Below are 25,598 nucleotides of genomic sequence, written 5' to 3'. Positions count from 1 at the left end.
GGATTTGCCTTTAATTTTGCACTGGCGACATGAACTGTTGGGCATCCTCCAGCTTGAAAGAATCTGGTTTACTGTGAAGAACAAACAGGAGGATATTAGGGGAAACACTCACTGTGTTAATTATGTATTTTTGCGGGTTTATCATGTACTGGCTTCATTTTATTTAAAAATTGTGCTAGTGTTAACAGAGCTTCAATAAAAAATACATAAGGAAAATACATATGAGTTCAGTTTTTGTGAAAATAAAAAATAGAAATACATTCTAGTGAATGTAGTCAATGGCCTTGATTATTTGTCAGGCTGTTTGAGCTTTAATTGGCTTTTTAAACATCTGCTACTTCAGATTTGACTCTTTTTTATACCCAAAACTTAAAAGAGAGGCATCTGAAAGTAGTTTTCTTACAAGCACTCGTCTTGATCAGGGTTATACGAGCTCTTTGCTGCTTGCACTGCAATTACTAAAACACCTCCCAGAGCCATTTATTTGGATAATATCCTCATAGAGACAAGCGTGCCGAGCACCGAAATAGGCTTGTAATTAAAAAGATGCTGGGGATTCTGGATAAAAAATAAAAAAATAAAAAGGGTGCAGAGTGTGTTATTAAGGTCCTTCCTGTGGTTAAAAATAATCAAACAGCACCTGGATGCTGCCTCCTTCTATAAATTTAACACCCTCAAAAGAGTGATGAGAGCACGGGGTGTTCAGGCGCACACACACACACGAACACCTCCGCAAACACATATACAGTTTACACATCGGGTGAGGTAATGCTCCCTCCCTTCTGCCCTCCAAGCACACTTCCTCTGCCTGGTATAATTGCTGCCTGGCTGCTTGTCTGGGAGAGCACGCAGCTCTGTTCATTAGTTGCTCTAAATATCAGACACGGCATCACTTTTAAAGGCTTAATTTCTCTGCAGTCACAGCCCCTCTCTCTGATCCTCCCCCGTCGAGAGCCGCGGAATATGCTCCTGTTCTCACAGGCATGACCCAAATAGATAAGTAGTAAAATGAACAGGGCCCTTTCTTTTTGGCAACCGTGGAGAAATTAACGGACGGAGATTAGAGCAGACGAGAGGGGAAAACGCTTGTGGTGGTGATGGTGGTGGTGGGAGGGAGGGAGTCTAAACTCAAGTGGAGCAGCAGCATAGAGAGAGAGAGAGTGAGAGTGATGGCAGTGGAGACAGCAGTATCCATTTTCTTACAAAGACGGCAAAAACAGGATGACTGTTTCCATGGAGACGAGCAAACAGTCATATTTCTTAAGGGACCGCTGCGGTGCTTAATGATCGGCTCATTCAGATGCAGGAGACATACGTACTTGCAGGTCTTTTTTTTTAGAGGTGCGAGGGCAGGATGTGGATGTGGACCTGACCGGACACGCAGCGGCAAGCCCCTTTAAAAACTCGTGTTTCTCATGCTCCACTGGTGGGAAAAAGTGTGATGTCATAATAACACATGACGAGGCCAAATATCAGCGCAAGTGCAAGATGGCACTTGAATTTAAAGGGTTATTAAACAGATCTGTGCTTATGAAATTACCCCTGGCTCATCACATACAGGTTTAAATGTGCCAAATTTAACTGAATATGTTGTCTATCAAACTGGAGGAGGTTCAGAAATCCATTAGGGCCACATTAACAACAATGTGTAAATGCCACATGTTTTTTTTTTATTTGTTTTTTAATCTTCAAAAATGGATCAAACCATCAGCAGCGCCATCAGCAGCATGGATGCTAATTAAGTCACCAGTTTATCTAATGGCCTCTTTAACACATGCACTTTCCTTTGTAAATGCTCTCACAATTTTACAGCCTCATGTGTGAAAGGGACCACAAGCTGTTTTTCCCATAAAAGTCGCTCCGGCAATCTGCTTCTCTCTCTCTCTCTCTCTCTATAGGTCAAAATGTGAATATAAATTGGTCTTATTAATGGATCCTGAGCTGACACAAGGTTATGGTCCATCTAGGACTCAACCAGTGTTATTCTACATGGTCAGGACCCCTGTTATATGTTGAGGGTGTTTTTTTTTTTAGACCGTGGGTTGGAAGCGAACAGCAGAGTTGCTCAATCTGAGAAAAACACTTAAAAACAAACCACTAATCTCTCAGAACAAGTTAGTCAGGTTTGCTGTGTAGCTTTCAAACCTGGGTGGAAGAGTTGGGAATATAGCCATGCACAAAGAAACATAAATATGCACCATAATCATAAGTTGGATGGTTGGTTGCTTATTATTCCAGATGTAAGTTGTATATAATCATTGGCAATCATTCTATCGCTGTTGACAAAAACATAGATGTGCTTTGTGTTACTTTGTTGACAATATAATGACACCTTGTCTCATGTCTTTCCATCAAGCACGACAACAACAACAGGCCTTTGACTTTATTGTGTCATTGACATCTTTGTCGCTGTGTGTGTGTGATAAAATGTCCCTCTAAGAAGTTAACATTCATAGTCTCAAAACGACCACCTCAATCAACAGAAGGAGACGGTCATTATTAAAAAAGCAACACATACGTCCTTGTACCTGTGTACATGTGCACACATATCACTTCCTGTCCCGTCCTTGGGAAATACAAGGCATGGTTTTACAAGCAGCGCTTTCTGTCTTTTCTGTCCTTGACAGCATGACACATCATCGTGAATGTTCATTTTAAAGCTGACAATGAACAGAGCTATAAAACGTGACAGCGCTAGTTGAAGGATAAGTCACTAATGGTGTGTGTGTGTATGTGTGTGTGTGTGTGTGTGTGTGTGTGTGTGTGGTGGTGACAGGGAGGCAGGAGAGTGTGTTTCTGTTGGGTTTGCTTCTGTGTGGGTGAGAGCCATCGTGTGTGATGATCACGGTCCAACCATTGTAGTTGAGCATCATCTTTTATCTGGCTAAAAAACAACGACCAGAAAGCGGCAGATGCAGGGTAAACTGGTGGATCGTCACCTTCTTCAGCTTCCACAAATGATAGTATTTAAATAAATATTTTAAGATGTTGAACTCACCAGCCCTGTACAAACAATTAAAATGTTCAGTTCTCCCTTTAGGTAAATAATAACACACTGTAGTGGGTATGAGGTAAGTGCAGAGGAAACAAAAATTTAATTACCCATGAAACAAAAGAGAGGTTAATAATACACTTGCGTCATTTCTTCATTGCGTGTGTCAACGTACCGTCACTTTCTCTAAATCAGCTTCTGAGGAGGTGGGAGACAGGGGGCTGATGGGACTGAGGGAAGGGGAGCTTCCGACACTGGAGACGTACTCGGGATCAGGAACGTACAGAACCTGCAAACACAATCCATGGCTGTATTTACACAGGCACTGCCTTTGTGCAAACACGCACTACAAACCACACATACACACACACAGGGAGAGATAAAGGAGAATCTCTCTCTCTCACACACATACACACACACATAGCCACGACACCGGCAGTTTGACAGGACAAATCACACGACACCGTGCAACGAACCTCTCATGCTACTGACAAGGATAAACAGAGAAAGGGAAAGTCACAGTCAATGACGAACGTGAGAATTAACAGTGATGGGAACGAGGTGGCTGATGATTTTCATGCAAGTACTTTCCATCAGGGGCTGAAATAATGATTTTTGTTCACTATAGATTAACCTGTTGATTATTCGCCCTGTTAATCAATTCATCCTTTGATCTCTGAAATGTCAGAAAATATTGGAAAAGTGCCGATTCCAATTTACTGAGCTAAGGTATTGATATTTACTCGAACCATAGAGGAAAATGTCAACCTTTTTTCATTTGAGAAGCTGAAACCAAACATCATTTCACAATTTAAACAATTAATCAATCCTCTGTCATTTTCTATATTGATAAAATATGTGTATCCATTTGTTGCAATAATCACTTTCTGACCATGTTGCTATCCTCCATGACAAGTGATATAATGTTACATTAGGAAAAGGAACATTTTGCCAATTTGGGGGGAAAATGTAATTTGCTTTCTTGCCGAGTGTTTGATGAGAAGATTGTTGACACACTTACACGCTTATGTGTTATTTTTAACTTAAACTTGGCTTAGAATAAAGGAAACAAGTAGAAAAACTGGCTCAACAGCTCATTATATCTAATCTGTCAAGTCAAACTGCAATGTTTTCAACAACTCCTTTACAGAGCTGTTTTGTTTTTTGGATAACAGAACATGGATAACATGGATAACATTGGATAACAAACACTTACTGCTTTACATGTGACTTTTTTAGATGTCATTATTTATGTTCAATTTTACTCTGTTCTTTATCTTTTGCTTTTTTTTTTGGTTTCTATATTTAGAAGTGTGAAATTTATATGTGTCACGCCTGCGTTTTCATCTCCTTCCTGTTTCCACTCTCGATGCTTATCGATATCTGTAGTTTTAGTCTTCAGTGGTATCAATCCTTTCATCTAACTCAGATGAGTAGATGAGTAGAGAGAGTAATACTAATGGTGGAAAGTAACTGAGTTTATTTACATTAAGTATAATGTAGGAGTTCTGTTGATTTTATTGTCAAAAACAATGTATTTATGCATCTACAATATCATTGGTAACTACAGATTAAAAGGCCCTGCACAAGTTGTTGCAACTACATCTTGTTAGGTTGAAGTTGCTGGAGAAGCAATGCATGCTGGGACTGAGGTCACCAAAGCACCAATAAGATTGAAGTCTAGAATAGGATCATTATTAAGTACTTTAACTTAATTGAACTTTTGCAGGTCAGCAAGTGATTATTGCAACAAATGGATGCATATATACAATATTCTATCAATATAGAAAATGACAGAGGATTGATTTAAATGGTAAATGGTTTCAGCTTCTCAAATGAAAAAAAGGTTGACAATTTCCTTCTATGATACAAATATCTATACAGGTAATACTTTTGGTTTTAGGCCCTTTACTTGAAAAAAGAGCAGTTTACATTGTCATGAGTACTTCACTGTCAAATTAACCTTTAAACACTTAAAATACATGACATGTGAGGATGTCGGTCCCTGACTCATGCTAATAAGAATAAGAATTGACTGCATCTGTGATGACAAGAAGAATCATCTAATTTGGAGCTGTACATCTATCGGTGGTGCTGAAGCTCAAGATTTTGTTTTCTAATTCTGTTTTAGGCAGTAAATATTCGAACTGTTCATGAAGTAGACGCAGGTTTAGGGTTAAAAAAGTATCCGTTTTTGTTGTGGTTGTGTAACTTTTGTCTCGGTGGTGAAATGTGAGGAGAGACGATGGTTCAACAAGGGCTCTTGTGTTTGGACGCAGCTCAACTCAGCATTGTTTGCTGAGAGCTGAGTTGGGGGATGCCAGCGGGTTTGGCGTACGTGAGCTCCTCTCCTTTCGTCTGGATTTCATGTTGATGCCAGGAAATACAGCGACAAAATATCACTTTGGATGTTTGTCACTTTCCCCTACTGCAAAAAAACAGATTTAGAATCTGGGTCTATTTCTGAAAAAAGAAACGAGAAACACTGAGCAGAACATGAGCCAGGGAAGCTGGCAGTGTGCGTTCAGCAGGCTAAAGATTGGTGGGTTGTGTCGTCTTGTCGGAACTAAAGCGTCTTTTAGGGAGAATTTAAGGATCGTACATATTATTATTATACCTTTTTAGAAACAAAATAGGTCTTTCGCAATGAATTGCATCCTAATGGGACAAGTGACACTGTAATTAGCAGGCAATTAAGTGGAGATACAGATAGTAGGGATGTGGTTAGTGAGTCAGCAAGTCTCTGAGAAAAGATACGCATATGCAGCTTGTGATGTTCCCTAAAACCATCTATTTCCATTTTTTCTGTATTAATTTCACACATATGGGAAATGTTTAGTAATTATGGGATCGGGAATGCTTGCATGTACGAGATCGAGGAGTTAGTGCAGTTAGTGGGTGGGTGTAGATACAGTATGAGGCTGCTGAAGGACAGTGAAGAGGACGATGAAGCTGAATCTACTGTATCAGTGAGGGCGTGCACGGCGGGTCACACCTGGCCAGGCACCACAGCTCTGGAGAACAGCTTGTTCAGCTGAACCAGCTCGTTGGGTGTGGTGTCGAACTTGAGCGCAATGCTGTTCAACGTGTCCCGCGATTCCACCTGGACCACAAAACAAGAAAAAGAGGACACAGAATCACACTCCTGCTCCTGTTTTGGGAACTTCCCCTTAAAGCTGTGAAGGGAAGACGTGAGGATGTGTCACAGAGGATGAGAGGCGGAGAGAGAAAATCTGGGCAATTATCACTTTAAAGATTTTAATGTGTCTTGTTTTTTTTTTGGGACGTTAGATTTTTGGATGTTATGTAAATTAAAGCTGTCAGCTGTTGACCAGGAATAGATTCCCATGGGATGTAATGTTGCTGGAAGAAATATGAACTGACATGAATGTCAGCAGCAGTTGTGTTATCTTCAGAGTCACTCATGTAGCAACGTGTACCTTTTTTCAATTTAAAATTAGGAACCCGAGGTCGAAAACCATTGCAATATTAATTATTCATCTAGTAATCTGTCAATTACTTTTTCAATTATACAATACATCTTTGAGTCTATGAAGCACCAGAAAACGAATTCTCAAAATGACCAATTGAAAACATCACTTGGGATAAATCCCTCCCTCTTTGCCCCAAGCAACATTTGTCCAACATTAGCTTAGCAATGACAACAAAGAACAGCAAGTCTCCCAGGCTTTGGACTTACATGCTACACTGAAGTGATTAACATTGGGATGTATTAAAAGTGGCATTTCAAGTATGGAGGGTAATGTTTTTCAATAGTGGGGGAAAGTTGAATGGTTTTATTGATATTTTAAACCGTTTCATTGTCTATTCTGCAGAAAGTAGCAACTGTGCAGAAGCTGGTCCTGATGCTGTTGTCTCATAGTGGTGGGCTAAGCTTAGCAGCTCGCTCCTGCTCTTTACTGTTCTTCATCCTTAGGGCCCTTTTCCATTTTTACAGTGCAAGCAGGAATAATGGTCAGGTGTAATACTAGCACAGTGCATTGCAGAACAAGAACAAGGCTTGGCTACATTTAGCCTCAGTCTTTTGACACTACATCATATATGCAGATATTAAATGCTTCTGTATGGCCCGTTTGCAGGGTTCTTATTTTAATAGGTATATGTGCAAGTGTCTACACCTAACTCACAGGGCTAACTGGAATAGGACTAAATGAACTAGCTGGCTGCAGTTTAAGAAAGATAAATGATAAATTTGGCACCTTTATCACTGTAAACTAGAAATGTGCACAAATGAAAGCTTGATGAGTGCTCCACTCAGCTCCACTAAGGTGGGTGGAGTTTATCAAACTATCTTGTTCAACCAGCCTCTATAGAGATTCAGATTACAACAATATGAGAAAGGGTGAAGCAATAATACTCATATCTGAAGACATGGGTTCCAATCAATGCTTGGTATTTTCCCCCCCCATAATCAATACCTTAAGAAAATGAATATGAAAACTGTAGTTGAATATTTTCTGCTGGTCAACTAATTGATTAAGTGACTAATCTATTCAGCATTTACCAGATGATTTAACCGGCTGTGACACACAATACATGATCATCCTGAGCCAAATCTAAATGTACAAGGAAGCAGAGAATAAATATCATGTTAGTTGAGTTTTCCAGCAGTTTCCTGCTGTTGCGGCTACACCCTGTGCTCAGCTGCAGCACCGTGCTGTGTGACACAGGTGCTGCTGCTTGTCTCCACCAGTTACAATCTATACAACAGAGATGTGCTCCACGTGTCTGAACAAGTTAAGCATCTAACGTGCCCAGTGGGAGTTTCTACCTTCCAAATAAGGATGACAACCATGTCAAAAAAAGTGCCTGCGTGTGTGAAATGTTGTAAATGTGAAGAAAAAAAAAAAAAAAAGAGCTCAGGGGAGAGAACCCCTGAGAACCTGATAGGCAGGGCTGACTCTAAGCTGTGTATAATTAGGACAGGATAATGGCACAGTGTGTATTAGTGCAGCAGTCATGGGACTGCCTGTGAGTGTGTGTGTGTGTGTGTGTGTGTGCGTGTGCGTGTATACAGTCCCAAAACACCAACAAATGACAGATTCTTTAAATTCCAAACATGACAGATATGTTTCCGTGTTCTAGCAGGAACAGACAGACAGACAGACAGAGACACACAAGGCACAGTAGTTGCAGACAGGTAGTTGAATAAGAGGAACCACGACAGACAACAAGCTGGAAGCATTACTAAGTCTGAATCACTGCGTGTGAGGCAGCCACACATGACACGACGAGGATCATGCATGATGAGGCTGCACAAAATACAGAAACTCAGAAGCTGTTAGGAGCCCGTGAACGTCTCCACTGTAAATATCACTGACTGATGTGCACTAACTAACTCACGCTCCAAAAACAGACCGGACACAAACACACACACATGGAGCTTGGGGTTTTGTCTCCTGGGAGCTGCTGAGAGTCGTGGTGTCAGGCAGCATTTCAATGGATGAAAAATCCCTTAGCAAAAAAAAAGAAGAAAGATGGGAGTGTGGATGGGCTGGGAGGAAGTCATATTTCAAATATTTGAAATACGCAAAGTGTACTTGATTCAGCAAGTACAACAGAGCCATGTGGGATCATCCTCAGAAATCTGTGGCTCAGAGAGGCGAGCAAATCCAGCACTCATCAATTAGCATACACAAAGTGTGTCATTCAGCCTGTTAGCTTGAGCTTGAAATAGAGCAGGGCTTGGAGACAGGAACCAAGGGCTGAGCAGATGAAGAATGTGGCTATAAGTTTCATCCTTTGTGGAGTACTACTACTGTATAGCAGGTGTGTATATGTCACCACAATCACATCATGACTGTGCAAGATTCAGTGGAAGTTGGCTGAGATCAAAATGAAAGTGGAGTTCAAAGACGACTGAGGCAGTATAAGTATTGATGGGTGGTTGGAATATCAACATGTTGATGGACGCTGGTGAAATTCTTGGACCGGCGCAAGACGGACAAAAGCTAAAACATTTGCCAAGAATGTTTTCATTAATCAAGAATGAAAGTCGGAGGTTCGAAGACGATACATAATATAATAATAACAAAATAACGACAAAGAAAAAATGATATATTTATTGAAAATGGACTCATTAACAATTAATATAAGACTTTTTTATAACCAAATACAAACTTCTCGTTGTCCCTTTAACTTGAATATGGTCTCATTTTAGATAATTAAGAGTTATTTGGACTAGTTAACAATCTAGGCAAACTTATCCATAACAAGGCAAAAGCAAAAGCACTCCAGACAGCAAGAGGATTAACACTAACATTGGTGCAGTGTTTCTAAGAAAAGTTCCCAGTGAGTGTACCGAGTCCGACTAATATGAAGTCACATGAAACAACTCTGGCAGAAATCCAGCAGAGACGCTTAATAAAAGACTAATCACCGTTGCAGTACAGTGACAGTAACGCTGCTATGTCACTATGTTTTGGCTCATTAGCTTTGTAAGCTGAAACATCTCGTGATGCTGGTCACTTGCTCGCGGCGCCATCCTCCTCCACTCACTGTGGAGCAAATTCAAAGTGGGGGAAAGAGTATGTCCAATATAAAAGTAGGAGGGAAAAAAAGCACTGTATAGAAATCAGCAGCAACTCAGCAGCTGACAAAATAATTGCTGAGTCATTGTTTCGGATCAACACAGTTGGTCAATTAAGACTCGGCTTTGACAGAGCTGAGTTGGGGATGCCACTAAGTGCTGTTAACCCTGGCCCAGACTGTGGGCTACACTGGGTTTGGATCCCGTATACGTACGCTGTGGGAGAACAAACTAATCAGAGCTGAGGTCAGTCACGTTGCCGGTATACAGTCTCCCTGACTCAGCAATGTGTGCAACTTTGTTTGGCCAACAATGAACAAGGCAGAGCAGGAATGCATTGTGCAGTATGGATTGGGTGGGGAGGCTGTGCTGCTGGGGCTGAACTGAGGTGGATATGATGCAGTGGTTTGACCTGCAGAGGCTTCATGGGGAGACGATCTACACTGCAGTAAAGGGCAGGATGGGAGGAGCTATTGGCTCTTGTGGGATATTCTCAGCTCTTAGTGGTTGTAGATGGATGCCACTGGAATAAGGTGAAGCACAGCAAACCAAAGATTAAAGAATACATATAATACACTATGCATATTAAAAAAAAAAAACAACATCTCTGCAAGTTGCAAGTTTGTGTATATCCAGACATCTATTTTTACCAGCTCCACAGACACGTCTCCTTGAAGGGTCAAAGTGGAGGTACACAATAACAGCAGTTTGTTACACTGATTCAATTCTCCGTCTTGATTAAATGTTAATCTGATCATTTTCTGGGAGGAAATCAAATTAAAAAGGCATCCTTCATATTTCAAAATGTTATCTGATACCTTTAGTTTTTCACTGCTTCTTCATCAGGCCAGATTTAATTCAATGATTTGATCAAAATTGAGATTAAGTTAAACAGGGGGTTGCACGGCAACCGAGGCCGTGGATGGATGAATGGATGGACGGACAAACCTCATGAACTCATATGTAAGATTTAAACATGTGACATCATTTCTCATACACAAGAGAGACCTTGACATACTGTAGATAGCAACATGACTACTGCACTGTAGTAAACAAAGTGATCAGCTGTGGAGGCCATCTCTATTGGAATATTATCAGGTTGTATTTTCCAATGAGACAACCACAGATAGAAAGCATTTTAATCTATTGTATAAGAAAAGCTGCTGTAAAACATGTTTATATTACATGTTAGTTTGCAAAATACGCTACCTATTTCCTGAATTGCATTAGCCACATGATACCATCTTACTAAAACTGGTAACACACCAAGGTTCGCATTAATAACATTACTCCCACGTCCTAGTTCATATAACTACATTTACTACATTCATGTGAGAGCAGTTATGATCATGCTCCAACAGATGTGTCCCTGTTATGTGTTGCGTGTGTACAGACCATGGGTGAGTTCGTATACCTGTATACATAAAGCTCAGATAGAGACTGTCATGCTGCATGTAAACACCTTGTGGTTTTCTAATCACTGATTACAAAGACTTCCCCTTGTCTTTTAGATAATTAGATAAGAAGGCAAATCCTACAAAACAACTCGATTCCCTCTAAAAGGCCACGGTAGCTCAGCTGATACAGAGAAGACAGAGAGTAATGGGGATTATTGAATATGCCTGTGCTTTTGTAAATGATAAAAAAAAAAAACAACATCAACAACCTGGAGCTGAACAACCAGGTTTCTCTAAGCTGCCGGAAAACTTCACATCCCAAACAAGATCAGAGCAAAAAAGGAAAATCAACACTGGGAAACTGGTTTGCATGACAACACAGTACACTCGGTGATGTCTTACTTGTTTGGATTTGATCAAGTGGAGAATATACCAGGTGTTTTTCCACCACAGTCACTAAAAGAGACTGAATTAGCAGAGCCAAGAAGCAAAGAAGACATAAAGAGCATGTGGTGGTGACAGGTTTGTCTCCCACCTAAAAATATTTCCTCATAACTGTCATTAACAACTGCTCTTGGACATCTTATGACAGTATCGAGGAACTACATGATTTGTCATCTTCACCGGCTCTGTGAAGGGAGTCGCACTGTTCACTCAGACAGCAGCGGCATGTCAACATGATAAATACCCTGTCCCAAAGAGAACAGGAGGCATCACGGAGATCAGATCCACGGTGGTGACAATGTCTCTGTGACACAACAATGACACACACACACAGCCATTATGTATTTACAACATGGCCATAAAAAGCAGAATAATAACACCATACTATACTATACCCTCGATGTTTGAAATTATTACTGTGGCCTGTCATAACTGAACATCAATCATCCCGTCCATCTAAGGATTTACAACCCCCAGTTTTCAGCATTTGTGTAATGTCCTTGGTACATGGCTAGCATTTCAAGATTGAAGTCTTATTTTAAAGGATGCAATGTGGGTTTTTTTTCTTGTTTACTTTAGTTGAGAAGATAAAGAGTTAATGGTCAGCAGCATGGTTCCTTCGGTGTCGGAGCCTTTCATCCAGGCGGCTTCAGCACAGAGCATCGATTCTCCCTAGGTGCTATTTGCTACCATCTCATCCATGACCTATTTATTTTTAGCTTTATAGCTCCTCTGTTGCTCAGCACAAAGCCAACCTATGGGGCATTCAGGTCTACAGGACATTTGCAACTGCATGTTGGTTTCTATTGTAGAAAAACCTCTGCTTTTGTTTTGTTTTTTTTGCTCTACAAATAAGATAGTTGAAAGCTTTGCCTTACCTATGACAGCTGTTGGCTCCTGTATCAAATTGCTGCTCTGGTACAGTAGTTCTTGTATCAGGAGCTCAGCCAATCAATATGGGTAAAAATATCTGGTGTTCAATGAAGTAAACATTGGCAAAGCCAGAAGTGTGGGCTATGGTCTTGGCATCCAACAAGTGTAATAACAGTATGATTCATTTTAAGCTTAATTATCTAAATGAGCATTAGCGAGACAAGGAGTCTCACAGAAGAATCAAGGAGACACTAAAATGACACGTACTGCACTGTACATTTGACTCCCACCAAATCTCAGAAGCAGCCATTGATCGTACTGTAACAGGAGCTATCTCTAACTCGATTAAGTGGCAGAGGACAGGGGACATGCAAATGAGACCCACTGATAAAGACCTGTTATTGACACATTGACAGGAGAATGAGAGAGGGGGGAGAAACAGTAATCGCAATCAGGATCATAGCCACTAATGACAGGTAGACCCTATCTTCTTATCCTGTGGATCAATAATACCCATTATTCATCCAGAACTGAGGATGAATAATTAAGCTTCTTCCTGTTAGGGTGACATCAACCTCCTTTCAAGGAGAAGGGCAGAGGGAAGGCCGTGATGATGGCAGCCATCTTGAGAATGACTGACATCCAGCTAATGGTCACCTTGTTGAACAGGAGTGGACGTTACAGCTTCAACAAGGGCAGTCATACGCACGGCTAAAGACTAATAGCTCCATTAAATAGTCCGCTGACATCTTGGTAAGAACATTAAACGTGGAACAGGAGAGCAAATCTGTGAGTGCTACTGCGAAAGGTCAACCAAGGAAGTAAGATAGATGCAATCTCAGAGCCATGGCTTCTTGGTTCGATTATTAAGCAGATATGTGTTTAAAGGTTTCATAGGTTGTAGGCTACCTCAGATTCTCAGTTGGAAATGGGAAAACAGGAAGTGGAGCCAATTAAACGACTGCAAAATCAACACAATGATTCGACTGCATCGTCACCAAACTGGAAATAAAACTCCAGGCTTTGGTTTAATCACCCGTAATGCCATATCAGAGCAGCTATCGCTCCTCATTTTTATAATGAAGGATGAAGACCAGCTTTAGCATGAGAGTTGCCATGGTGAGTTTGTCGTTACTATCCTAATGGCATGTGTATTGTGTTCAAACTATATCCTCGCTGATTGTGTACAGACCTAAATTTAAACACGCTATAACTGACGGGGGGGGGGGGGGACCAAGCTATTCTGTCCTTTTCATGGGACACAGGGCGAGAACCGCCGCCCCGTCTCACTTTCAAGCTCCTGTGGATTGCTCCTTGGGTCAGGTTGTGACCCTCTTGCTTCAAGCTTCGACAGCCGAAACAGAAACGACATTCAAGAACCAGCAAGGCAGAAAAAGACGTACGTTATGACTCAGAGATGTCAAGGCACAGACAGTGTATGAGCCAGGACTGTCTGAGAAGGATCAGATGGGACTAATAAATAGATTTTTCCACTTATAGGGTGACAATGACAAACTGTTTTCGGGCCTTACACCTAAAGTTATCATCTAAATGGAGCCAGTCGACAGCTCTTAGTCCTGTCTTTTGGCTGCTGAGCTAGTGTTAGCTTAAATAACAGTTCCACAGACCAACAGGATGAGCAGATGCTCAGCTCTGGGTGTTTAAAGATTATTATTAAAGTGATTAAAACCTTCATGAGATGTAGTGTAAAAGAAGGATTCTGACTATTCTTTAATATTCTCTTGTATCAGGTGTCCATTAATAATCAGCGGCGATCTGGCTGCCAAATACAGGCAGCCAACACAAGATTGTTTACTGAGTGACGGACTTCTCACTCTGAGCGCTAAAAAGCACACAATCCATGCTAACTCTTTAAATGAGTGATGCAGATTGGCATTTCCCTCCCTCAGAAACATGTTTGGCAAAAGACTTTGGCTTGAGATGCCTGTTTACCAGGTAACAGCCAAGTCATTTTGTAGTTTGGATGACTAACAAATGAATGTTTGTGCGGCAAAATCTAAAATTAAAAAAGTTTAATCTCCCTCCAACATGTAAGTGAAGTGAAGCACGTTGCATTAAATAAAGCTCAGACCAAAAAGGTATCAGAGTGAACTGCTGACATCAAAGCCATGTATTACTCAGCTCTTCTATCCATCACGCCACCCGTCCATCAGCCCCCATCTTCTCCACATGCATTCCCCTCTATTCTCTCCTCCATCACTTTTAACATCCCCATCCACACACCCCTCCAATCCCATCATTTCTCCATCATCCAGAGCTGTGAAAGAGCTGAAACAGTGGGATCCCCTCTCCTACCCAGCGGTGAATAATGCAATCAGAGTGACTGATTGTCAGGAGGGTGCAGAGTTAAGATGACTGTCGATGTGTGTTTCTCTGTGTGTGCGTGCACAAGCATACACACACACACACAGACACACACACACACACACACCTGGTGCTTGGTGTATGACTCATCTACCGTCCGCGAGCCCTCAAATGCCCATAGTGCTTCCTTTTAGCCCAGCAGAGATCCACTCAACCAGCAGGCTGGTGATACTGACTGATCATGACTCTGTCATCATGAGCCTTCCCTCGTTCACATCTGGTGGAATCATGACACATCTGGTTCCTACTGACACTGTCTGGTCTGATCAGAACAGACTGACTGTGCGGATATGTTGGCTATTTTAGTGCATTATTTTTTTTCTGTAGCATTAAGTAACAGAAATTTGGTGAATACAAAACAGTGCATTGACTAGTTGATGATATTTGTAATGGTATTATTCTCATAATGATCTATATCACACTTTCCATCAAGGGACTTCCTGTATGGTTTGTCTTCTCAAGATATTGAGTCAAAACTACAAGCGCAATCAAGCTAGAAGCTCTGCAAGTTTTGAATCTGCTAACAATAACACAGTAAGCCTCTGTTTAGTATGTGGTTAGTATGTGTGCCACCAATGTTTGCCAATTAGCACTGAAAAAACATTTCATGTTAAACTACTTATAATAAACTTAGAGTGGTGATAGACGAACGGCTGTATCATCACCGAAGTCATCCTCAGGGATCCATGAATGTCTGAATAAAATGTCATTGTAATCCATCTGACAGTCTTTGACCAGCTGCCACACACACACACACACACACACACACACACACACATATATACATACATATCATGGCAACATTGTGAATACTAATTTAATTCAATTTCTTTCTTCTGCTGCCTACAAACTTGAATTTAGACGGCGCTTCCCTTCAAAACTGCTCTCTCTAGTGTCACTATACAAAATGTAATGAGAGCTTTGTTGTGGCGTTTCTGCTGAGAGCACCGCAATAGACTGAACGAGAGTATGGGTAAGGGAGTTCAAACATGACTCAACAATAAAGAATACTTCCCGTTTATCACAACACCTGTTATCGCAGTGTTTTTGACCATGCTTTCTACTCATTATGAGGACCCTGAACGCCTAAGGTTAACTGATGAGATTTTGTGGAAGTTATTAAAAAAAAAAATCATATTTATCACATTTTTTGCAGATATGAGAATGATTACATACCTGTTTGTTTGTTAACATACCTAAAATAACTCCATACAACTGCTGCTTCTTTTTGTTTTGCAACCAAATCTTCCTGTTCCTCATTCATTTACAGGTTGTTGTCAGGTTAACTGACTGTTGATCCTGTGTGACACTCACTCTCAGCAGACGGGTTTGGCCTCTTTCTTTAATTAATCATTATCAAACAATAAAGGTGTTCCACTACAAATATTTGAATTGTTTTGAACAAAATAAATGCTTGACACACAGCTCCAGAGTTTCATGCTCGGTTTTTTTTATTTGTCTTCCCAGTGAAGGACTCCCACACCTGTCCACACTTTACCCTGCCCTCATTTTATGTCAATCTGGCTTAACCGCAATCCCTTAATGATCAGCAGTATGTGGTGGGACAAATTAGACAGTGGCAGGATGCAACAGTCAAGGTAATTAATGGGAAACATGGACTAAGGGATTATGAACTAAATTCGGAGTGCAATTTAATTTTCACCTCAGGATATCATGTGCCGATCAGATGACAGTCAGAGCAGATATGAGCAGGTTTTAATGAATCAATATCTAAAATAAAGATATCTCTTCTCTCATCTTATAAAAGGGTGGCTTCCAAAACAATCAGCTAAGAGCTTCTTATTTTTAAAACGACGAACCAGACCTCCGGTAGTACGTCATCAGCTACTGCCAATCAAAGTTAGTTCATATTATGAAAGTGTTGGAAACAGGGTTTGTGTGTTCTCTGCAATGCGGTCCTCCTGTCTGACATTAAAATATATTCATCAGATCAGAATTAGATCATCATTGGGGACATCTGTAGTTTCGCACCAGGACCATCTGCCTAGACTTTAACTTGCTTACATGTTCCTCTTTCTTACCACGTCTGATTTCTTATTTAGCCAAAATGTTCAAGGGTAAAATACAACTTACTTAGTTGGAGAGCAATGTTATCACATCATAACCAAGAGAAAGTATAAGAGCAAAGCTTCAAAAGTAACACACAAGTTATGAATGCAGCCATTTGTTAGTCAGAGTCAGGACACTGTGCTGGTCCTTGGAGCTGAGGCAAAAAACCAAAATAGCAGCTCAACTAGAGCATCTCTGTCCACAGTGTGGCAACGCTGATGTGTCTGGAGATAAATCTGTGAGGCCCTCACTTCTCTCACTTCTTCATTTTGTTTGACTTTGACTGGCTGCCCTTCTCTCTCTCTCCGGCTGTGGAAAGACAAGAGCCAATCCCTCCCCCTCCTCCCCTCCCTCCACTCCCATCATGGCTCACCTCTGTGCTGCTCTTTGCCTCTCCGTCTACGTCTTTCTGTCTCATCATCTATCTCTGTTGTTCCCAGAGACTTCAAACACTTTTTTAATTGGATGCAGGTCAGCCAATAGCTGGACTTGGCTGAATGGACCGGCGTTATCAGTGTCTAGGCAGATGGTTTGCAGCTGCTCAGGTTATTTCTCAATGCAAGAAAAAAAAAAAAAAGGGACAGAAAAAGAAGCCTGTGTGTGAGGTAGAGGAGTGAGAGGAGGGAGGGAGAAGGAGGGAGATTGTATTGATAAAGTGGCATAAGAGGAAGCCCTCCCTCTTTCCTGTGGGCGCTAGGCGATAGATTATAAACTTATCTGCTGGAGAGCGAAATAAGGAAACATCGCCGGCCGTCCCCCCAGCGCAGGAGATGAGTTTAAGATAAAGCTGCTTCTCAATCACCCAGACACTGCCGGCCATGTGTCTCTCTCTGAGAGCGGTGAGGTTATAGCGCCTTAAATATTCTCGCCGGCCTTTGCCTCCATCGCTATACGTGCTGTTGCAGCATGTCAGGCTACAGGACACAATCATTGGCAGTGCTCGATCCATCCATCACACTATCAGCAATCTAGTGGGGGGGAGGTAATAAGGGGGGAAGACAGGGAGAGAGAGTGATGGCTGACAAGAACAGGATTGGTATGCTGTGTAATTGAGATATTAATCTTTTTCTCCCCTGAAACTAAATACTAAATTTATCCCTAGATTTTTATTTATTTATTTTAATTATTTTAAACCACGAGCATTTCTATTCTATCCATCCTGCCGACTCTTCGGGGCTCATATCATGACACAGTGCTTTGCCTCTGACAAATATCCCGTTGTAACGGTCTAGCTCGAGCCCTGACGAAGTAAACAAGGGCCTTGTCAATCAGCGGGTCTGGTGGGATAACTGACAGGTCGGGGAGGAGGCGGTGGACGTTGGAGGTGGTGTCAGTGTTGCTGAGGTGTTTGAGGTGGGGAGGGGGCAGGGGGGCAATCACAGTGAGATCAACAGTAGAGGAAGCAAGTGTCCACAGAGATCCAGTGGCAGAGTAGCTGTCAAAAACAGAGGAGGAGGGGAGGGGTGGGTGATAAGGAGAGGAGTTTGGGGAAGAGACGGCGTCAGTGACAGTACAGACCCTTCCTCCTCTCCTCTCCTCTCCTCTCCTCTCCTCTCCTCTCCTCTCCTCTCCTCTCCTTCCTTCCTTCCTCTCCTCTCTCCCTCCTTCCTCCCCTCATCTCTCCTCTCTCTCCCTCTCTCTCTCCGGCAGTCAGGCAGACGGTCGGAGCAGAGCCACAGAAATCCCACTCCTCACTGTTGCCACGGAGAGAGAGGCAAGAAAGGCAGTCTGATTGCAGCTGGATTTGAGGGTCATTTGAAGAACACAACCATGGCAAAGCAGCAGAGACGGGCTCCATTTTCAGTTCACGCCAGGGAACCAGAGCCCTCTCTCTCTCTCTCTGAACCCCCCCTCTCCTCCCCTCCCCTCCTCCCATACAACAGCTAAATCAATAGAAATGACAACGCAGTTGGAAGGTCATTCGCAAGCACAGCGAGCTCTGTGGTGGAATGCTCGCCGATACGCGGCACAGAGAGAGGGAGAACGAGTGGAAAAACAAATAGACACCCTGCCAGCAGCTCCTGCCTGTCTGACGTCCCCCCGGTCCAGCTGGAGGAGACGTATGCAGCCGCTATACTGTACAGTTTCTGCCTCTTCCTTATACATCAACATGCAATACAGAGCTGAGTGCTGTGCTGATGCATGAGGAGTCTTTAGTAACAGAGGATGCATTGTTTCTATATAAGCTTTCTACAAGCTTATACCATGCTCACAGACAAACACACACTACCTTCTTTATGTAAACACTCTGAGAATGAGGTACACGTGTTACACACTGGCTAAATTCACCAAATGCTTCTCTCCCCTCCTCGCTAATGAGATACCAAGCGTGGTCCGACACCGTGCCTTGTCTACACACAAACACAACTGCTACAGCTCAAATATTACTGGAGCTAGAGAGAGCTACACAAACCATCACCACCAGCAGCAGCAGCAGCACAGACACACATATACAGAAGCAGCACCAACACCAACACCAGCAGCAGCAGGAGCAAGAGCAGCACCGGAGCAGAGAAGCGTCAAAAAAACAAACAAACATGTAATGACATTAACACAGAAAACAGCAGTCTCGCTTTTAGTGCGTTACTCACAGAATATTCGATGGTCCCTTTGGGTCTCTGGAACGACATGCGCCTCCCATCCTTCTTCTCTGGAGTCTTCTTCTGGCCGGTATCTGAAAGCAAGCGAGGCAAGGTACGCATTACATTCATGTTCCTCTCTCCCCAGCTTGTCACAAGCTGCCGTTTCCCAGCCCCGTGGGTAGACAGCTCATTCGTCAACAGTGAGCGAGCCAGCCAGCCAGCGATGTGAGCTGTGAGCGGCGGACCACTTTCTCTCTCTCTCTGTCTCTCTCTCTCTCTCTCCTTCTTGCTCTGCTTCTACTCTCCCGCTATCGCTCTCTCTCTCTTTCTCTCTCTCTCTCTAACACACTGTCCTCCCCTCTCTCACTCGCTCGCCTCTCCTCTCCTCTCCCTGCTTCCTCCTTCCTAGCCCGCCGTGCAGCGCAATGACAGCCGTTGTTGAAAGCAGCAGTTCACCTTGCCTTCCTCCCCTTGTTGCCTCTCACGGCAGCAGACAGAGACCAGGCTGACCTCCATCAGGGCACTAGCTGCTGCTGCCGCTCTGGATGCGAGCCCGAGAGGAGGAGGAGGAGAGGAGGAAGATGGATTCAGCTGAGAAGAGAAGAGGGGGGCGTGCTGGAGCAGAGGGAAAGTGGGGGCTGAACTCGAGGGTGGTGGATGAAGGGGATGGGGATGGGGAGGCGGGGTGGGGTGGGGTGGGGGTTCAGCGCTAGGAGTTGGTTGTTGGGTAATGAGGGGATGTTGCATGGGGGGAAGAGACAGCTGAAGAAGAGAGTGGAGGAGTAAAGTGGGAGTAAAGATAGTGGCTCCAGTTGTTTTGGGATACTTTTCTAACAGATTACAGATCCTTAAAGATTCCTACTTTTTTCAGAAAGGTGATGTGGTCCAGGATGGATGGTTGGAAAAATTTAAATAGAAGGTCAAAGCTGCCAGATGGAAATTTAAATCCAAGGAACAAAAGGCTATGAAGTGGTAAAGATAGATGCATGTGAGGATGCAGAGGACAAAGGAATGAAGGGTGTATGGTGACATGGCCCATGGGGGAGATGGGGGAGAGGGGGGCTGGGTAAAAGTGGGAGAAGGCATGAAGATGAAGGAAAGAGGGTGGATGGAATATCGAAGCAAGCGGGATGAAAGACAGACGCAAAAGATAGGACAGGAGATGAAAGAAAGCAGAAGGAGACTCATGGGATTGAGAGGATCTGGAAAAAAGGGGCCGACTTTAATCTTTGACTTCGGGCTGAGAAAACGAAAGAATGGGGGCGGGGGTGTAAGGAGCCAAGACGTCAGCTGACTGGAGAAGGTCATTCGAAGTTTGGGTGACGGACCTGGAGTTGGACATTGACCCACTGCTCTCACACAACTCCAGTTACAAGTCTTATTTCTGTAGCTGCTCCTATATTCTTAATGAGTCTCTTTATTTGCTCTCTCATCAGGCATCTCAGATGGCTCAAACCATGAGTCATACACCAGTGTTGCTATTTCTGGGGCCTACGACTGCCTGGCAGAAAGTGAGAGGGGAGGGAGCTGCTTCAGGTGTAAATGTCAGCCTTGTAAAGATGAAACTGTGGGTTAAGTTCATGAAATGTAGACACTGTCTGGACATAATACTGATGCCGAAACATCCCACTTACACTATTGTCTTTAATATTCCTTTGCCATATTAGCATTTTGCATTGCTTTTCCTTCTCTGGTTTGAAGTCTGCTTTTCTGTGGCTTTAATTTCTTTGCTTCACTGGTTCTCTCTCTTTTTTTTTGTGCTCTTGACCCTCGACAAAGAAAAAGCTTCATCCGACCTCTTGTCGCAGGTTGCCTTATATGTCTCGAAGCAATGAGGATTTAACCAAAGACTGATTCCTCTACATTGTTCATTTGATGAATGATTTTAGATGCCTGAGGAGGTGAAATGTTGTTTTTTAACAAGAATAAAGCATAAAGAACCAAGGCCAGAAAAAGTCGCTAAATATATAAAGCTTGTGACTTTGTGAAACCAATTCTCTATGGATGACAGCGGCCTATCGGCCCACACTAGACAACACAGCTCTGCTCTCTTGTTTATTAGTCGATATTAGCATGATCTCATGCTACGCTGAGTTGGTGATCGTGATAAGCATTACACATGCACCAGCAGGTTAGTAACATCACTAGCAGCATGTTAGCATCATGGATGTGAATGACAGGCTGATGTTCACATTTAGCTCTCTGCACCACTGCCCATTGGCATGACCTAAAAAAGCTGCTAGCATGGCGGTAGACTTTAGTCATGTACTTCATTCTCTACGCAACATTTCCTAGTGCAGCATGCTAATCGTCTTCCAGGAAAGGCTGCCTGGAAGTGTTAACCTTTCCACACATATCACGTCTCTATCGTGGCTCTCTGGTGCAGCCTAGTTTTGGAACAGCTAGATTAGAAACCCTTTTGCTTTCCAATGATCACCCACAGGATGACTTCCTCTTTAGCAATTGTGCTTACAAAATAAAATTGATTTATTTCAAGCTCTTGTTGTATTTATTGTCTGATTATGTTCTGACCCTTCATTTAATGGCTCAGGGAAACAATGGTTTTTGAACATGCTTCCACCTACAGGGTGTATTCAGACCATTATGTGGCTCATTTGCTTTGTTTTTCAGATTCACCGGGCTAAAACGATACAATTGTTGCATTTTTCTTTCGGGTTGTTTGTGTTCACAAGGTAACAGTCCCGACTCCGAGCGGTCCAAAGATGTAAACAAATCCCATGCATGAACCAACTGTTCATTAATTGGTCAGAAATCTTTTACCCAGAAGGAGGAGGAGCTTACCTGGGAAAAACAAAAACCATGCAACAGAGGTCTCAACTGAAAATTTAAACTCAACTGACCCATCATTTACGTATATAATTTCGGCCCAATATCGTATCCGAGTGTGACTGCTGTGTTCACATCTGCCCAAACGAACCGATCTTTGGGGTTAAACGCTCCCTGTTTCGGAGAACAACTGCCCCAAATGACCCAGGCCTGAACACACCCTTAAAAACATCTTTTGACCCTCGACCCTGATCTATCCACATCACTTTGTGTGTACCAAGTTTGGACAGGACCTAATAGTCATCTCCAGAATATCTGTAGGCTACTTCATTAAATATCAACACCCCCATTTCTTATATGATTAGATTTTGTCAGCTTGGACAAGGCCTTGTATTGCGTGTAAAATCAATTATTCAGCACCCAAATGAAAATGTTGGAACGATTATTATCCCCAGATACAGAATACAAATTGAAGCTGGATGATGGCATCTTAGTTAGTTTCTATTTAGGGGCAACACGTCATCGCTGTGATGCCATGCTTCCCTGTTATGAAATATAATCCTCTGTGTCTCTGTTTAATTGCAGGTCATGCCAGTGTAGCAGACTGCATGTAACCTGAGTCTGTAATTTAACTGCAGAGGTGTCAGACCAGTCTGTGACATGCAGGATTGCAAAGACAGTAAAGATGTGTGTAGTGTTTTCTTTTGGCTAAGCTTGAAGTGAGCAGCTTGACATATGCTTATGTTAATTTTGATTAATATTTTTAATCATAATTTTCAGAAGTGACTGTTTGTGTATTAGTTTTAGGCAAATTTTAGTGATTAGATTTTTTTTGTTTTAATCTAATTCCCATTAACACTGATAACTGAGTCAAGTCAAAGCTTTAGTTTGATTTTTGTAAATTTGATATATTTAAAGCACCAAATAAAAAAAAAGAGTAACAAGCATATTCAACATAATCTGGTTGTTAAACTATAGTGTTATCGCAGCTGCCTTTGACATTCGCCTCAAAGCTGAAGAGTTCTCATGTATGGTTATGTTTTATTTTATTTGCATCATGAAAAATAAGACACTGAAGAATTTTTTTGTCACAGTTTATGAAATTAGCATTAGTGTTCTCCACGTTACATCAACTCTCGGTTTCTCCGTCAAAATATTTTCTGTGTCACTTCCTGTTTAGCATGTTTTTTCCCCCACCTATAATAAGACCTGAGCGATCTAAGGTTTGAGACTTTCAAATAATACAGAGGTGAGGATGACAAGGAGAGAGGGAGGGAGTCGCAGTGAGATATGAAGAGAACAGGCAGACTGAAAGAAAGAAAGTGAAGTAGAATAGAATAGCAGATTTGCATTAGCAGCTGCAAGGGTGTTCGCGCATGCTGAGCCGGTGACTTGTCTAAAATTAAACCTCACCGCGGAAGGTGGCACAAGACGTGGGGCATTTTATTCACACTCCAGACACAGTGGAGCGCAGCACCGGGTCATCTTCCATAACAAAGGCTCTGGTTTCATCCCACTCCGCAGGACACTAGGAGCATCTGTTGGCTCTAAATAAGCCCTGTCTCTACAGACGGGAAACCACAGCCCGATTGTTTCATGTCATCCATGTGCATCCAGTAACTGTTATTTCTTCCTGGCGCTTCATAAAACACAGTGGTGGTGGTATGTGCATTATATTTCACTGGGATTCCTGTCATCGTGTCCATCATGTCCGTCCTCCCCCTCACAAGCTTTTGAGGAAAGTCTCCAGCTCTCCAACTCGTCCCGCACAGCACCTGTTCAGTGTGGCTATACGACGCAGAGCTATTGCCTCCCCTTACTGTTTCGGGGGGGGAGATTTCTAAAAATAACATCTGGGGAGGGCTGCATGTTGCCAGAAGGCACGGAAAACATGGGAGCAGAGGGAAATTGGCTGCTTGTGTATTCTATCAAACCATGAGGGAGTGTTAGTCAGATAGTTGTTGACTCTCCTATTCCCTGCCTGCTTCGGTTTGTCATGGCTGTGCACAAAGTGAAGGAGAACTATATATATATATATATTTAGAAGCCGTGATTCATACTCAACAGATTGCGCTGGTACAGAACACAGAATGTTTTTAGACTCAAATACAGTAGCATTTGCATTCAGCTCTTGTCATGAATCAAGACCATTCTCTGTGTTTAAAACTGGAACCGGATTAAAAAAGAAAAAAAAAAACGCAGCCTTCTTCATCGGTTTTCTCACTCCGACCAAGCCAAAGGAATGAATCCACAAATAGGCACTTGTACACTGAAGATTATGAAATCTTTGTGAATGGAGTAACTATCATAACGGATCCTTCACGGCTGCCATAAATGTGCATACTCGGCGATAAAACCCACAGGAATCGGAAAAAGAAAAAGTAATGTCCCCATTTAAACTCACATCAGCAATGTGTATATCTTTGGGAATTTTGAACACAATGCAATGAACCTGAACAACCTTCTTTTGTCCTCAAAAAGCTTCACAAGTTTGTCACTCAGTGGGGGGGTGATCACAGTTTCCATGTCTCAGACCCCCACATAGGCACATTAGACCGTGGACCTGCAGAGAGGTGAGTTAAACCTACTGCAGCCTGAGCTAAATCACTTACGTCTCCTCTCATTTGTATTGACTTTAAGGTCGACTGACCTCCTCCCAAACCTCGCCTTCGCACCACAAACACACAGACGCACACTGACACCTGCTGTGCTCCTTTCTGCAGTGCCGTGCAGCCATGAGACAGTGCATTGTAACACAGGATTTTTGTTAAGTTGTTCAGATAAGCATGACTTCTTGTGACTGTGTTTACATCGCAGACTGGTGAGAGAGGCGGCCCTTTGTTTTGTTGCCTGACACACAGCAGCTCCTTTCAGCTTCTCCCACACAGCTGACCTAGTGTTGTTGTAATTCAGCCCATTAATGAGCCAAGTAAAATGTTCTTTATGGGAAATGACAACAGTAAAATTGCATAGGCTGCGGTAACTGCTGTTTTAGTTGGTTGAACAACAAATTAGATAACTAGCGACCTCGCCTCACCTCCGTTAGAAATGTCTCTCCACTGTGCTGCTCGGCAGAGATGAGTGCGTTTACTTCATCTAGATGGGCACTGGCCACAGGCCCATTTCTTTAAACATTTTCCAGCGCAGCCTCTGCACCCCCTACAGCTCTGGATTCTGCCATTTTGAGTATGTTATGTCATGCTGTCTCAATGAATGATGTGCATTATGCGTGTGCTAGAAAAGCCTGAACATGAAAAATCTAAACTGAAACACAATCTCTGCATATCAACGACAAAAACATCCTTGACACTCTATACTGTTTTTTTCCCCCATAAACAATTCGTCACTCTCTCCAGATTTACTACATCCCGACAGGAGGAATATACCAGCTACATTGGTCAACAGTGATACCTGGGTATAGTAAAAGATGCTTTACCAAAAGCAAAGCTGGAAAAAATACTGCCGACGCACTTGTCTTGACACGGAGGACACAGTGCTGGGCTGAGAAGAGGGATTGA

At 42.6% G+C, this 25,598-nt stretch overlaps 1 protein-coding gene across 6 annotated transcripts in view; it reads right to left on the bottom strand.

Moving 5' to 3' along the window:
* Positions 1-25,598, bottom strand: part of oxr1a (oxidation resistance 1a) — a 148,024-nt gene that overhangs the window by 27,277 nt on the left and 95,149 nt on the right. For 5 of the 6 annotated variants that reach the window (XM_085802865.1, XM_085802864.1, XM_085802863.1 and 2 more), the window contains 3 exons: positions 19,303-19,385; positions 5,988-6,095; positions 3,168-3,281 (listed from right to left, as the gene is read on the bottom strand). In XM_085802865.1, the coding sequence (XP_085658991.1) occupies positions 3,168-3,281; positions 5,988-6,095; positions 19,303-19,385 (305 nt within the window). The remainder of the gene's footprint in view (positions 1-3,167; positions 3,282-5,987; positions 6,096-19,302; positions 19,386-25,598) is intronic. The other variant, XM_085802866.1, reaches the window with a different exon arrangement.

The sequence above is a fragment of the Trachurus japonicus genome, chromosome 16 (genome assembly GCF_045865225.1).
Source record: "Trachurus japonicus isolate A0001 chromosome 16, Traja_1.0".
Lineage (NCBI taxonomy): Eukaryota > Metazoa > Chordata > Actinopteri > Carangiformes > Carangidae > Trachurus > Trachurus japonicus.
Note: the sequence above shows the minus strand (reverse complement) of the source record. Positions and strands in the feature narration are given on the sequence as shown.